The sequence below is a fragment of the Benincasa hispida genome, chromosome 7, assembly GCF_027475165.1.
Source record: "Benincasa hispida cultivar pf3 chromosome 7, pf3_genome.v1.1, whole genome shotgun sequence".
Classification (NCBI taxonomy): domain Eukaryota; kingdom Viridiplantae; phylum Streptophyta; class Magnoliopsida; order Cucurbitales; family Cucurbitaceae; genus Benincasa; species Benincasa hispida.
In genome coordinates this window covers 61,975,902-61,991,609 of record NC_143484.1, presented here as the reverse complement: position 1 = coordinate 61,991,609, position 15,708 = coordinate 61,975,902, and the positions used below count along the sequence as shown (strand labels likewise).

At 31.8% G+C, this 15,708-nt stretch overlaps 2 protein-coding genes across 4 annotated transcripts in view; both read left to right on the top strand.

The window, feature by feature from the left end:
• LOC120070074 (alpha/beta-Hydrolases superfamily protein) overlaps positions 1-5,614 on the top strand; it is a 38,116-nt gene extending 32,502 nt beyond the window's left edge. For all 3 annotated transcript variants that reach the window (XM_039021917.2, XM_039021920.2, XM_039021918.2), the window contains 5 exons: positions 1,421-1,477; positions 2,403-2,533; positions 3,475-3,558; positions 3,825-3,894; positions 4,978-5,614. In XM_039021917.2, coding sequence (XP_038877845.1) covers positions 1,421-1,477; positions 2,403-2,533; positions 3,475-3,558; positions 3,825-3,894; positions 4,978-5,409 — 774 coding nt within the window. In that variant the 3' untranslated portion in view covers positions 5,410-5,614. The remainder of the gene's footprint in view (positions 1-1,420; positions 1,478-2,402; positions 2,534-3,474; positions 3,559-3,824; positions 3,895-4,977) is intronic.
• A 3,277-nt stretch (positions 5,615-8,891) lies between these two features.
• On the top strand, positions 8,892-9,808 carry LOC120070085 (WEB family protein). Its single transcript, XM_039021936.2, has one exon. It carries the CDS (start codon positions 8,987-8,989, stop codon positions 9,665-9,667), a length of 681 nt encoding a protein of 226 aa, XP_038877864.1. The 5' UTR covers positions 8,892-8,986; the 3' UTR covers positions 9,668-9,808.
• The last annotated feature ends 5,900 nt before the right edge of the window (positions 9,809-15,708 follow it).

Sequence of the window (15,708 nt, the reverse complement as noted above, 5' to 3'; positions counted from 1 at the left end):
AGAAGTCTATATGAGTCCTCCCCCTGGTTAGATCAGTTTGATAATCAGGTGTGTAAACTCTGGAAATCTCTATATGGTTTGAAACAGTCTCCGAGAGCTTGGTTTGACAAGTTCACTACCTTTGTTAAGTCCCAAGGTTATACTAAGGGGCACTCTGATCACACTCTGTTCACAAAAAGGTCAATATCGGGGAAGATTGTTGTTCTTATTGTGTACGTAGATGATATTGTTTTGTCAGGGGATAATGTTGCTGAGATTATCAAGCTAAAAAAGAAAATGGCTGAGTTCGAGATTAAAGACCTTAGAAAATTAAGGTATTTTCTAGGGTGGAAGTGGCACGGTCAAGAGAGGGGATTTCTGTTTCTCAACGGAAATATACAGTTGATTTATTGAAAGAAATAAGTATGACTGGATGTAAGCTTGTTGATACTCCTGTAGAATTTAATGCTAAGCTGGGTGATTCTGTTAATAGAGTTCCTGTCAATAAAGAAAGATACCAGCGTCTAGTGGAAAAATTGATTTATCTATCCCATAATAGACCAGATATATCCTATGTTGTCAGTGTAGTTAGTCAGTTTATGCAAGCACCTTATGAAGAGTATATGAAGGCTGTAAATCGCATCCTGAGATATTTGAAAACTACTCCAGTTAAGGGTTTGATGTTAAAAAAAACAAACAAACGATGTATTGAGGCTTACACCGACTCTGATTGGACAGGCTCTGTTGTAGACAGAAAATCTATGTCTGGGTATTGTACGTGGGGTAATCTTGTTACTTAGAGAAGTAAGAAACAAGGTGTGGTTGCTAGAAGTAGTGTTGAAGTGGAATACAGGGCTATGAGTTTGGGAATGTGTGAAGAAATCTGGTTGAAGAAAGTTATATCTGATATCCATTAAGATAGTGATCTTCCTATGAAGCTCTATTGTGACAACAAAGCAACGATAAGCATAGCGAATAATCCGATTCAACATGATAAAACAAAACACGTGGAAATCAATAGACACTCCATGACAGTGGCGGTATTTGTATTTCTTGCATTCCTTTTGGTCAACAGGTGGTTAATATTCTCACAAAAGGGTTACTTAGGCAAAGCTTTGATTTTTGTGTTAGCAAGTTGAGTCTTATTGATATCTATGCCCCAACTTGAGGGGGAGTGTTGAAAATAGAAGACTTTCATGTTTTAGCCCTAAGGGTATTTTAGTACTTTTACTTTGCCCTATTCTTTATTAGGGTTTCCTACAAGTCTATTTATATATGTGCCCTCTCTTGTATTGGTGATAAGAAAAAGTATAATAGAAGAGCTCTTCTATCGTGGTTTTTCTCCCGTTCTAGGATTTTCCACGTAAATATTATGTTTTATTCTTCTTTCAATATATACATATATATATATATATAATATTTTCTTCTTGTTCCATGGCAGTCACGTTCGGTTCGTGATTTTGACAACTATGCCACACGTGTCCTTGGAAATTTTGAGGTAAAACATTCACTGTGAATACTTCTTTTGACTGAATAAATTTAAATAAAAGAATCAACTTATACTCGCCAACTCGAGCAATATCTCAACTAGTCATATACCCTTGACCTCAATTTATATCCTTTCATAAGTTAATTAATTTAGATCGTTTGTTAAGATTCCATCTTAGCTCAGCTGATTAGAGCAAATTATTGAAAAGCAAAATTGTTAATGTATAATTTCCACATGTATAAGACTTCAGTATCACGGAGGTATATTGGAATCAATTGGATAGTAGCAAATTTTTATTAATGTGAGTGGTCTTTTATCTTCTCATTTTCCTCTAGTTTTCTTCATTTATCTAGGTAACAATTTTGTGATAGTTTTTCTTGCTACATTAGGAGAAAAAAAAATTTAATTAGTTAATTATGACTTGATTTTAAATGGAAATAATTATAATTCACTAACATAAGATCTATTTAAATTGATACAATAAATGATATAAGGTTTTAATTGACACAACTTCAAAATTTAGGCATATAAATTGTTTTTTTTTTTTTTTTTTTGCCAAATTTCATATTAAACAATTTTGGGGGGTAAAAAAGGCAAGCCCATCGATAATTAAAATAGTAAAATATTTAGTGTGTTTTTCAAGTTAACGGTTCATATATAATCATCAACTGTTTAGGCGTAATGTGATCCACGTGTGTTATATTTTTTAATTAATATATGGAAGAAATAAATGAAAAAATATGCACTAGTACCTTTTCATACAGTTCTTAAAATTAAATACAGTATGAAATCATTTTTAAAAAAATTATTTTAGGTTTTTTTTTTTTTTTTTTTTCTCTTTCATTTCAGTTTTTTACCTTTTGTAAAATGTAACCCAAAAGGCCCTCATGTTTCCATAACTTTGTAAACGCTAATACATGTTTTCCTTTCCCAGACCGTGGATGCATATTACAGGCACGCCACTAGTTCTAACTATGTGGGAAATGTAGCAGTGCCACTTCTATGTATCAGTGCTTTGGATGATCCGTTGTGCACAAAAGAAGCCATTCCATGGGACGAGTGTAGGTAGGACATATTCCTAGTTCATGCTTGTATACACTTTTTTGACATTAATGCTATACTATTGCTGAAAATAATACCTTTTCTCTTATTCCATTTGAGAAGGAAGGGGTTTTGGTTTCTTAAATAAAAGAAACCCTCAATACAAATAAGGAAAATATAAAAACAGCTAAGATAATTAAAATAAATACAAAGAATATATTTAACAGGAAAGGAAATGATCAACAACTATTTCACCTTGTCATCGAATTTTTGCTAAGTGATTTTTTTCCCTTTTTCTTTTTTTCTTTGCCAGTATCTGATGTTAGATGTTTACCGTTAAATTTTCCAAACATCCCCTTCCTCAAATGTGAATGAGTTTCCCCACCTGTTCTTTGCAAAATAGCCCGTATGAACTCGGTCTGTTGTTATCTACTCAACTGACTATCAATATATTACACCATGCGATGTGTAATGATGAAAAAGGTTTCAATTTGTTTTTGCTTAAAAGTCCAAAATTTCATACTGTACTCAACAATAATGGCTATTTTGCTACATTCTGACATGGTGCGCACATTACTTTCCAACATAACTAGAATTCGGAACTATTTTGAAAACTGTTCCCTATCTTTGTTTCCAGAATTGTTTTTATAAATTGTGATTTATTTTACAAGTTATTCACATTCAGGAATTACTATTCACAAATCTGTGAATTTGTAAGGAATAACATTTTCATTTTTTCAGAAAATAAATCATTTGCGAGAAAATACCACATTACCTTTTAATATATAATTATTCAAACACATTTTAACCAAACGCTTCTTCTAAATAAAAGAAAATAGTTTCTAATCCTCTAAATTCCTTCTTTCCTCGCCTTTATAGCAGGTCCAGTACAATTCAGTGCTATGACTTGCCTAATCCTATCTTTCTTGGACTTTGGATAACTTTGATTGATTAACTATCTACAGGGCAAATAGGAACGTTGTTCTAGCAACGACACCACATGGAGGACATCTAGCATTCTATGAAGGGATAACTGCCAACACCCTGTGGTAATTTACATGTGCGCCCATTTGTTGCACTGGGAAAAAGGAATTTTTGTGTAATTCTCCAGATTATAGATTGTGGGTCATGGTAGTCGTACTTTGAGCATAATAATAATAATAATGATAATAATAATAATAATGATAATAATAATAATAAAATGAGTGAATTACTGATTACTTAGAAGTCTTTCAAGATCTTATCTTGCAGCTTAAATTTCATTAGCAAACATGGAATTGAAGTCATCTAATTGTGATTCATCATGTCAAATCAGGTGGGCGAGAGCTGTCGATGAATTCCTTGGCGTTCTGCATTCTAGCCCATACATTCGCATAATAAAGCAGGTGCAGTAACACGATCGTTATTAAATTTAAAGCTAAGCTCAGGCACATTGAAAGAGAAATCATGAATCATGATTGACCGGATTATCTAATATAATGAGAGCTGTAACATTGGAAAATGCGCTGGGCCTTTCTACCTCATGGGAAGATCAGCTTTTTATCCCCTACTTTGTTCCTAACACCTGAGACACCTCCATCGATGAAATTGATGAGATCCAAGCTAGCTAGCTGCCGTACTATTGGACAACCATCATTGTTAACTTTTTAACAATGTTCTGGCCTCCCGGATCATCTAAGAGAATCGATAGGAATAACTCTAACTAGTTTTCTATTACAATTAAGAATAGTTATAGATTTCCAAACTTTTGGGAGGTTTGGAGCCGCCCTCCCACTTCTGTAGAGCTTTTCATTGACAACTTAACTCTTTCTTCCTATATATCGTTACTAATATAGTAATATTGTCCACACTGCTAGATATTTCAACTCTTTCTGCTCGGTTCCTGTTTCCTACAAAAGTGAAGTGTATTGTTGGATTGGCTTTCATTTCAAAGAACTTGGCTTGTGTATGATGCCAATTCTCAAATAAATGCTGACCAAGCAAAGCACGTTGAACTGGACAACAGGGAGCTTGAAAACCTAATGTCATCAGTATGATCACCTTCCAGTTGTCCATGTTTCTAAGTTGGAGCATTTGCATCTCTGGTGCATGGCAGAAGAAAAAGTTTGATTAAAATTTTATCCTTGATATCAGCTGTGATATTGTTTTCCTCCAAGAACCGAAGCTCTTCTATTGATCGCTTCTCCATCCAGTCTTTTGATGTATTTTTCACCTCAAACAAGTGGAATGCTAGATCCATCCACTTTAGAAACTTTCCAGAATAAAGGATCCCTTTTGAACAATTTCCTGATGCCTTAGAAGTTGGAGCCTTTTCTTGGTTGCAATCCCTTCCATATTTAAAAATTTTTGGCTCTCCCATGCCTCCATCAATGTTATTAAAATAAATACTGGAATTAATTAATGTGTGATAATAAGGAGGCTTCTATTTTTATGTGATCTAGCCTCAAACAACGTATACTTTCTTGCAGGTGCAAAAGACAACAGTTCCTACTCCAAGCTTTTCCATCGATCAGGGTCCTTATGTGAGCATTTTGGAAGACGGAATGGTGACTGCTGTAGGTGACGAGCAAACCGATGATACTATGCAAGACACGCCAAACCAGGCAACGGCCAATGTTAGTACCAAGGATGAAGTCATTTTGGACAAAGTAGAGGCTGACCATGTTAGGAAGAATGACCAGCCAGAGCTCTACGAAGAAAAGGATCCAAATCCAACACAGGCCACAACTCTTGTAAGGAAATGCACAGATTGTGTTGCACGCCGGAGTGGTAAATCGTTTTGGCTGCTCGCTTACATTGCAATTGTCACAACATGGCCAATGGTGCGCCCAGCTCTCTCATTACTCCTTAAGAAGAGATATAGAAACCCCGCTCCTGGAGGAGGTTCACGTAAAAGATAGAATTTGTTGTTAGCAAGTATTAATAATATTAAAGTACCATTCAATTGAAATAAAATGGAGAAAAAGATAGAATTACATTTACTGTAGTTTATTAGGAAGAAATAAAATACCTGAAACTAGTAATGTAACTAATTGTTTGTCCAACTTTTCATGTATTATGTACTATTATTAAAGAAATAAAATTGATCCCTGTTTTTTCCATTCATTTTGATGTTTTTGCCATCTTAATCCAAAAATTTAAATTGATGAGTGAAGGTAAGTTTAGTATTATATCATTCAACACTTTCTTCCACTTGGGGGCTTGAAATATATAGAAGATCCAACAAGTGAAAAAATCAATATTAATTGAGAAGGAAATAACATGTAGGGTTTTAACAGACTCTGTTTTGATGTCATCTTAAATCACCAATGGATCAAAAAATTTAAGTTGATGGGTGAAGGTAAATTTAATATTATATCATCGATTCATCTTACTTTATAATTTTGTTCTAGCCAGCTTTAAATTGCACAAAATGAACTCACTCTATGAGGTTCCTTTAAACTAACCTCTGTTCCGTTCACTCAACATTTGTAGTTGGAGCATTAAGTGATGTGAAAGCCAAGTAAGAGAGAGAATTTAAGCTACAGTGGATATTCGACCTGCTGCACCAGAAAATCAAATATTTGGAGATTCAACTACAACTTACGCCATGGTCCACGTCCCCAAAAGCAGCTGCTTAATGAAAGAACTATAAATTGCAAAATTTTGCATGATAGCGTTGTAGATAAGGAGAGATAAGTAAGCATTTTAAGCTTTTCATCACTGGAGAATGTTGGTTATGTGTAGAGAAAGAATGCATGTTCAGCGACGTTAATTTGTTACTTGAGAAAAATACACTAGATTTTGAATTTAATTTATATTTAGATCCTGGTTTCAAATTGTTACAAAGTGTTTGGACCTGAGTTATTATAGTTTATGGGTTATAATATTATATGTTTGGGTATAAGTTATTTTAATCTGAGAATGAAAGGAAATGGATAAAAAGTAGTAAACACCTTAACAAAAAAAATTGTTTGAAATAGTAATACTAATTATAGGTTATGATAGTTGGAAACACCAATTATTATAAGTGTAGTCACTCCATCAACTTGAGGCCCAAATGGTCCAAAGTCTTGAAGTTATGGTTTCAATTTAGTTAATAGATTTCAAAATGTTATAATTTTATCTTGAGATTTGAGTTTTGTTTCAATTTGGTTCCTTGATTTTTAGACTTTTCACTAAATACTTGCTTTCAGTCATTGGCCTTAATGTTTATTAATTAATTTAAATTATGAAGTAAAATTTTAGATTTAATTTTAATAATGATGAAAAAAGTGGATTTTTTTTAAAATAATATTTTTTTAATATATAATGATAAAAATAGGGTTAGAGGGAAAGTGTTCCCAAAAATAGGTTTTTAAATTGTGTACCGGGTACACGATTAGCTCTAAATCGTGTATCGGGTATACGAGTCCCTGTCCATCTGGTATGCGCAGTCTGCCGTGATAGTCGTGCAGGGTTGACTGAGGTAATCATGTAGTCGGTACACGATTACCTTAAGTCGTGTACCGGGTACACGACTTTCTTTCCATTAAATCGCCGTCCACCCCTTCTTCTTCCTCACTGAGAGCTTTTGCCTTTCTTCTTCCTCACCGAGACCTTCGAACGATTTTGCTTTCTGCCTTCCGAAAATTTTGAAATCTTGCTTCTTTTGCTTGATTTTCATCACCGAGTCCTCGATTTTCCTCATCGAAATCTTCCAAAATTTCAATTTTGCTCGATTTTCCTCACCGAGTCCTCCATTTGTTTGTCCGTCCAAAATCTTCCGAATGCTTCTATGCCAAAATTCTTTCTCTAGTTGATTTTCAATATATAATCGTCTGAACTTAGATCTTATATATTTTTTTTATTTGTTTGGGCTGATTTAAACTTAGAAATATATGTATGTTAAACTTAGAAATATATGAATTTGTTGGGCTGATCTCATATGTATTTGTTGGGTTGATCTTATATATATATGTTTATAAATCTTAAATCTTAGATCTTATATATATTTTTTTATTTGTTTGGGCTGATTTAAACTTAGAAATATATGTATATTAAACTTAGAAATATATGAATTTGTTGGGTTGATCTTATATGTATATGTTTATAAATCTTAAATCTTAGATCTTATATTTTTTTTTATTTGTTTGGGTTGATTTAAACTTAGAAATATATGTATGTTAAACTTAGAAATATATGAATTCGATCACGAGGCGATTTATCACACCTGACGACGCTTACTATTACTGCATAGTAAGAGATTTAAAATCAAACATTTTCCATATATATGATATGAATATTGTTTAATATTTATTTATTTTATTGTACATAATAATTTTATTGGCGATGTTCAACAATATTCAGTTCAGAACAACTTACCAGAATTGGATTCAATGTGTCAGCAAACATTGGTCAACGTAGAAGATATTATTCAACAAACAAGATGACTCAATGTTGCTGACACCGATCGAAGACTATTCAACGACAATAGGGTGAACCTAATTTAGAGGGACACGAAAACAACCCCATGAGGGGTAAGGGCCAGGGGGAGTCGTTTTTAAATTTTATGTGAACTTTCATTTTCAAATTGTAAATTAAAGAACTAATTGTAAATATTCTTTAATACCATGATATATTTTTTTTAATATGAGTGTAAGATGTTTTCATTGTAGATTAAATATATAATTAAGTTTAATAATGAAGGAATTTGGGGACCAATTTCTAAAGTTTTAATATTGTTGTACATCTACAATTAAAAGAAAATAGTCAACAAACTTTAAAAAAAAAAAAAAAGCAAATCGTGGACCGGGTCCACGAGTTTGCGTCTGACCGGTCAACCAGTCAGCCGACGTGGTGCTAACTTGATTAAACGGTAGTGGTACTCGTGTACCAGATACACGAGTATGTCACATGGAAATCGTGTACCCGGTACATGATTCCATTACCCCATTTTTATCAATAGTTTCCCAAAATACCTATCCTTAGAAAATCTTTCCCTCCAATCCTATTTTTGTCATTATATTTTAAAAAAAATTAAAAAAAGTAAAACTTAATTAATTATAATTCTTTTAATTTTTTTTAAATTAATTAATAAACATCAATATTAGAGACAAAAAATGATCAAATTGAAACAAAACTTAAATCTCTAAGTAAACAGTAACATTTTCACTAAATTGTAACAAAACTAAAACTTAAAGACTAACTAAAATATATAAGATTTTGAGGATCAAATAGAAATTATATCCAAAATCCAAGGAATACAAAAGGATAAAGGATTTTAGCCGTTATATTATGTATAAGCTCCACCTCTCTATTTGTTGGGTAGTCATTTTCGACCATCTTTCCCACACAATATGATAGGATGATTTTTGTCTTAACCTTGAAACAACAGCCATCCCTTTCTCTCTCTCCCCCTTTACTTTTAAAGCTAAAGCAAAGAACTCAATTCTCCCACCAAACCAATCGTCAAATATACCATATCTTCCACATCCCAAACTCACTAACTCTCCAACCATGGAAGGCTCTGAAATGCCTAACCAAAGTTCTGGCTCCATCGTCGACACCTCCCGCCCCTTCCGCTCCGTCAAAGAAGCTGTTGCCGTGTTCGGCGAACGTCTTCTAGTCGGAGATGCATACTCATCGTTGCCGAAACCATCTGCTGATGTCCCATTGCCTGAACTAGGCACATGGGAGTCTTTACCAAGCTCTACAACAACAGCAAAAGAAGAGAAAGAACATGTTTTGGATAGCTTGAAGAAACTTGAGGCAGAGCTGGAAGAAACTAAGGAAGAGTTGAGGTTACTGAAGGAGAAGGAAGAAGATACAGAAGTGGCATTGGCATCACTGAATGCAGAGCTGCATAAGAACATGTCGAAGTTGGCTGAGGCTGAGGCGGCGGCGGCAGCAAAAGCTGTGGCGACGAGAAGAATTGCAATGGGATGTGAGAGTGAAAGGAAAGAAGAAGAAATGAAGAGGTCAGAGTTTAAGATGATGAGAATGGAGGAGACAGAGTCACCCACATTGGCTCAGATATTGAGCTTTGGAGACAAAATAGGGTATTTTGGAGGCAAAAAGGAAAAGAAAAAGATAAAGAAAAAACCAATTATTCCGTTGGTGGGAGATTTGTTGTTCATATTCAGGAAAAAAGGGTCTCCTGAGAATGCTCTTCCTTCATCTTTCAATTCCTTCAATTAAAAACCTTTTATTTGCCTTCTTCCTTTCTTCCCACTTGGATGTTTCTGTATCCAGTTGTGTCTACGTTGTGGATTGTAATTTAGTAATATATGTTTGGGAATGGTTTTGAAATGGTTAGAATAATTTTTGTCATGTTAAAAATGAAAATTCATCTTTAACCACTCAAATCAATTCGAAATTTTACACTTTTAAACTGTTTTCATAATTTTGAATTATTAAAACCATTTCAAAATGATTTTAACCATTTTTAAATCATTATCAAATAGGTTAGTAATATCCCATTGTTTTTTCTTTCCTCTTCTTTTTTTTTGTCGTGTGGAATATGCTTCTTCTCAAACAAGAAAAAGAACGATGGAATGAAATTATATTTGAAAATATCAATGAATAGAATTTGGAGTTGGAATAAACGCTACAAACCAATTTAATAAGTTAATTGTACATATGCTTTAAGCGAGTATTAATTGTTTTGTGTCTTTGTCAAGATAGAGCTTTAAAAAAATTGAATAAGGTAGGCAAGAAGTTAACTTATTTATAATATAAAAATCTAAATTTTTTATGTTATATTATTTAATTCAATCATGTGCATGAAAGTTCATGTTTTATGAAAACTGAAATATGTTCGTGTTAGCTTAAATTATTTGTACTTTCAAGCATAACAAAAGATTTACCTTTTTCAATGTTTTATAAAAAACTAAAATTTCAAGGTAGTTAACATTGAGCTTAGATAGTCACTTTTATAAATAATAATAGGATCGTTAAAATATCATTTTGGTTTTTATACTTTAAAGTTTGTTCAATTTTAGTGAACTTTCAATAAATCTAATTTTACTCCATGTATTTTCAATAATTTGAAATACAATATGTAAATATGTTTTCAAAATTTATAGAATACTAATAGATAACAAAAAAAAAAAAAAAAACATCAACAATAAACTCGACATGGAGACTAAATTTAAGATTTATTGAAAGTATATAAATTAAAATTGAACAATTAAAACTACTAGAAACAAATTTCAATAAACGGGAGTATGCAAATTTTTTCTATATTGTGTCACAGCATGTTTTAGAAATAAAGTGGATCCACATACATTAGCACAAAAGGTCTACTAGTATTTATGAAGACAAATGTATGATGTAAAGTGTAAATAAATAGATTTAATATTCTATGGATTTTCTTCACTCAAATATTATTGCTTGTTAGATCAGGCAGGTTGTCCTAGGTGCGCATAAGCTGGGCTGAACACTCATATATATATATATATATATATAACTATTACATAAAATACCCCTAAATTTTGTACTTTGTGTCAAAAATACCTCTTGAACTTTCAAAAGTTTCAAAAGTAGCCTTAAACTTCTAAAATGAGTTCAAAAATACTTTTCCTTAGTTTTGGATGAAACCATTAGTATTTTGTATCAAAAATACCCCTGAACTTTCAAACATTTCAAAAACACCCTTAAACTTAAAAAAAATGTTCAAAAATACTCTTACTGTTATTTGAATAGAAATCTTATTTCTCTATTTTCCATCTTTTTCTCAGATTCCTTATTCAATACGTTCTTACTCCATTTTTTTGTTAATCGTTTGACATTTATTTGTCTAAAATAAGTAAATAAACGAAATTACACACTTTAGTTAAGGTATATGGACTATAATAAAAAGAAAGAAAATAAAAGAAGTATTAAGAGATTTTAGGACTTAAATCTTTTAACAAAGTTGTACGTTAATAGTTGAGTGTGTGTTAATAGTCAAATACATTTTTTGTCTGACTATTTATCGTTTTGATATGTTTTAAGGTGGAGATTTTGATTTTGAAATTTTTGGAGATTTCATGGATTAAGAGAAATTTGAAAGTATTTATACAAAAAAAAAAAAAAAAAAGATATCTATATAATTGTTTTAAAATTGGTTATTTTCGAATTTAACAAAACTTCAAACAAATTAATCAACATATCAAACATACGAGCATTTTTAAATTCTAAAGTTACTTTTACAATGAGGTATTTATGGTTTTTGTTCATATATTAACGGTGAATGTATTTTTTTATTTTTTTTAAGTTAAGAGTATTTTTGAAACTTTTGAAAGTTTAAAAGTATTTTTTAAATAAACTTTTAATGGTTTCCATCCAAAACTATCGGTAACCATCTTTGAACTCTTTTTTAAAGGTATTTTTGAAACGGGTATATTTTTTATACAAAATGCAAAGTTTTCAAATATTTTTTTAATATATAATTTAGCAAAAAAAAAAAAAAGAAAAAAAGAAAAAGTACTATGAAAATTGAGGAGCACAACGAGAATACGGATATGAAAAATCTAATATAATAATAAATAAAAACTAAAATTATAAAATAAAATAACTAAAACATAAAATAAGCCAATGTCATGAAATTGGATAATATAAAAATTGGTGGCAGTGGAATTCTAGGTGTGTTCTTAAGATCCACCAAATGCCACTATTTATAGCAAAGTGGCAAGTAGGATATGAACTTACATGGACACCAAGCATGAATAACTACATGACACATGGACAACATAAATGGTGACACGCGACCTTTGGGACACTAAGCAATGGACATCTATTTTCTATTATAATATTCATAATACTCCCCCTTAGATGCCCATATATATATGAAATACGTCTCATTAAAACCTTACTAGGAAAAACCCTAGTGAAGGAAAAAAGTACATATTTCATATAATACATACTCCTAAAAAAATACAATATATTTACTCCCCTCATGAAAACATTACTTAAAATCTCCGAGTCGCCGCATTCCAATATTGTGCACCAATGTTTCAAAAGTTGCAGTTGGTAATACCTTTGTAAATAAGTCTGCCAGGTTATTCTTCGAACAAATTTGTTGTATAGTGATGTCGCCATTTTCTTCAAGATCATGAGTATAGAAAAGCTTCGATGAAATATGCTTTGTTCTATCTCCTTTAATATACCATCCTTTGATTTGGGCTATATAAGTTGTGTTGTCTTCGTATAATATTGTTAGATGGTTTTTATTAGAAGACAAGTCACACATTTCACGAATGTGTTGAGTCATTACCCTTAGCCATACACATTCTCGACTAGCCTCGTGAATTGCAAGAATTTAAGTATGATCTGAGGAAGTGGCTGTTATAGTCTGTTTCATCGATCGCTATGATATAGCAGTTCCTCCACATGTGAACTGATAACCTGTTTGAGATATAGCTTTGTATGGATCAAATGAATATCAAGAATCTGCATTAGATATAAAGAATAATGAATATCATTATATCAAGAATCTGCAAGACCAGATATTGCATTCTCAGTAAAGTTTTCTTCATTATCTTCTCGAGGTCGAAATATATCTTTCTTTATATCTAATGAACGGACTTCCATTGGAATATTTAATGGATGTGCTTTGTCCATATAAAATCTTTTCAAAAATTTTCCTATATAAGTTGACTGATAAATAAATGTTCCATCTGCTAAATCCTCAATTTGCAAACCAAGGCAAAATTTTATTTTTCTGAGATCTTTCATCTCTAATTCTTTCTTGAGATATTCTATTGCCTTTGAAAGCTTTTCTGGAGTTCCAATTATATTCAAGTCATCAATATATACAGTTATAATAGCAAATCCTGATTATGATTTCTTTATAAGAACACATGGACATATTGGATTATTTTGATATCGTTCTTTCAATAGATATCCACTCAGGCGATTGTACCACATCCGTCCTGATTGTTTCAATCCATATAGTGATCTCTGTAACTTTATTGAATACCATTCCCGGGAATTTGATGTATATGTTTCAGGTACTTTAAATCCTTATGAGATTCTCGTATAAATATCATTATCAAGAGATCCGTATAAATATGCTGTGACTACATCCATAAGATGCATATTCAGACTTTTATCTATAAGATCCATAAGATGTATATTCAGGCATATTCAATAGTGTTGGCTCAATAGCCTCCCATTTCTGGGTAAGACTGGATAGATAGCTGGGGACATAGGGTGCAAGATAGAATTCACTCCTACCCAATTTTAGGTATAGTGGAGAGGTTGTTCCCTTAAGTGCTGATTCTGGGTCTTGAACAAGGGACCCTACCCTCTCATTAGCCCGAGAGGGACTCGATTTTGTTGATTGGATCACAAAAAAATTGTTCATTAGGGGATCAGTGGGACTTAAGGAACATGAGGTAGTTTTAGGGGTAAAACAGAGATTCGACCCAACCGTTATTACAAACAACCTGTGAAGGGTTGACTTACTAATCATGGTTATATTGAGTGGACATAATATATCAACAGTGAGGGGCATTCAACTATGGGCTTTAGTGGAGTGACCTATTAGTTAACGAATAGGGGTTAGATCGGTCTAATGAGTTTAGTCGATTAATCTCGGATCATTGAAGCCCATGATCTATAGGTCCACGAGGTCCCCCTACTAGCTCGAAAATGGATTAGCTCTAGAGTAGCGTGATAAATTAATTTGATATGTTCAAATTAGAATCAGACAAAAATAGAGAATATATATTTAAATATGATTTAAATATATGAAGATGAATTTTTGTGTAAAATTAATTTAATATTGGATATTAAATAAATTAATTAGAATTACTTAAATTGTTTAAATAATTATTTATTAATTTTATTACAAAATTAATTTATGAAATTAATTTGTAAAATTAATAAATTTTGATTTATAAATCAAATATGATTTTTAAATCATTTTTGGATTTTGGAAATAGAAAAAATTACACAAATGGAAAAATTGGATTTTTCCATCTCTATCTTCAAAGTAGCTCACAAAGAACCCACCATCTTCGAGTTTCATTTACTCCAAGCATGAGTTGCATCCCATGCAGCAAATCTCTTTGCATGATGGTATGCAATATATTGAAGAGATTGGAGTGATTTTGGAGTATTGCAACGGATAGAATTTTAGCTGAAAATTCGGGTAGAAGAAGGTGTTCTTCATTGGATTGCTGCTATAAGCATTCTCCACGTTTCCTTTGATTCTGGCTTATTTTGAGTCTCACAACTCAATCTAGAGCATCAAGAGAATAGTAGGAAAGATCTTCTGGTGGTCTACACAAAGATTTGGAGGAATTTGCAGCTGAAAATTGAGATTTCAAAGGTTCTTCAAAGGTATGTCTTGAAACCCATTAAATTCTACTTAAACATGCTTTCGTTTCTACCAAAATTAATCAATTAGAGTGCTTATCAATCCTCGTCACTTCCGCTGCGTGCTGCTACCATCCAATAGAAACATGTATTACCTTTGAAGATTCCTCCACGAAATCAGCTGAAAAACACCAAGATAAAGCTTGAATCACTGAGAGAACTACCACTGAGATCTTCTCTATTATGCTCAAGCTAGAATGTGTGGTGGAAACACTTGAACAAGTTGAATTGATGAAGAACGAGAGTAGGGTTTTCAGGTTATCAATTTAGAAAAATATATTTCAACATTCTCTTTGATCTTCATGCATGGAGCTTCAATATATAGGTAAATAACATGCAAATTGTATAGGGTTGCATGGTAGGCAGCTCCAGAGGGTTGCATGGTAGGTAGCTCTAGCTTGAAGATCATCACCAAAATCAATTGGAATTTGATAATATTCCATCAAACATGTTAGTGGATTTTTCCTAAAATTGGAAATACCCATTATCCTAAAATGATTTCAAAAAATCATTTTATTTAAATTAATTAAAAATAATTAATTTATATAAAACCAATTTTTAAATGATTTTTAATTAGACTTTTTAATTAAAATCATATTAATTTATATCTAAATATTAAATTAATAAAATATCAATATCACCAATAAATCAATTTTATATTTAAATCATAATTTAAATATTAATTGATTTTCCAATTTCATTTAATTTCAATTAAATTAAACGTTTATAATTGTATCATATACAATTAATCGAAAACCCTACAAATTGAATTTGAACATTTTAAATACATAACCCTAATTTCATACATCAAATACTTAATTTGTTATTCCAATTTAATGAGCTAGTAGAGGGACCTAATGGACCTACAGATCATG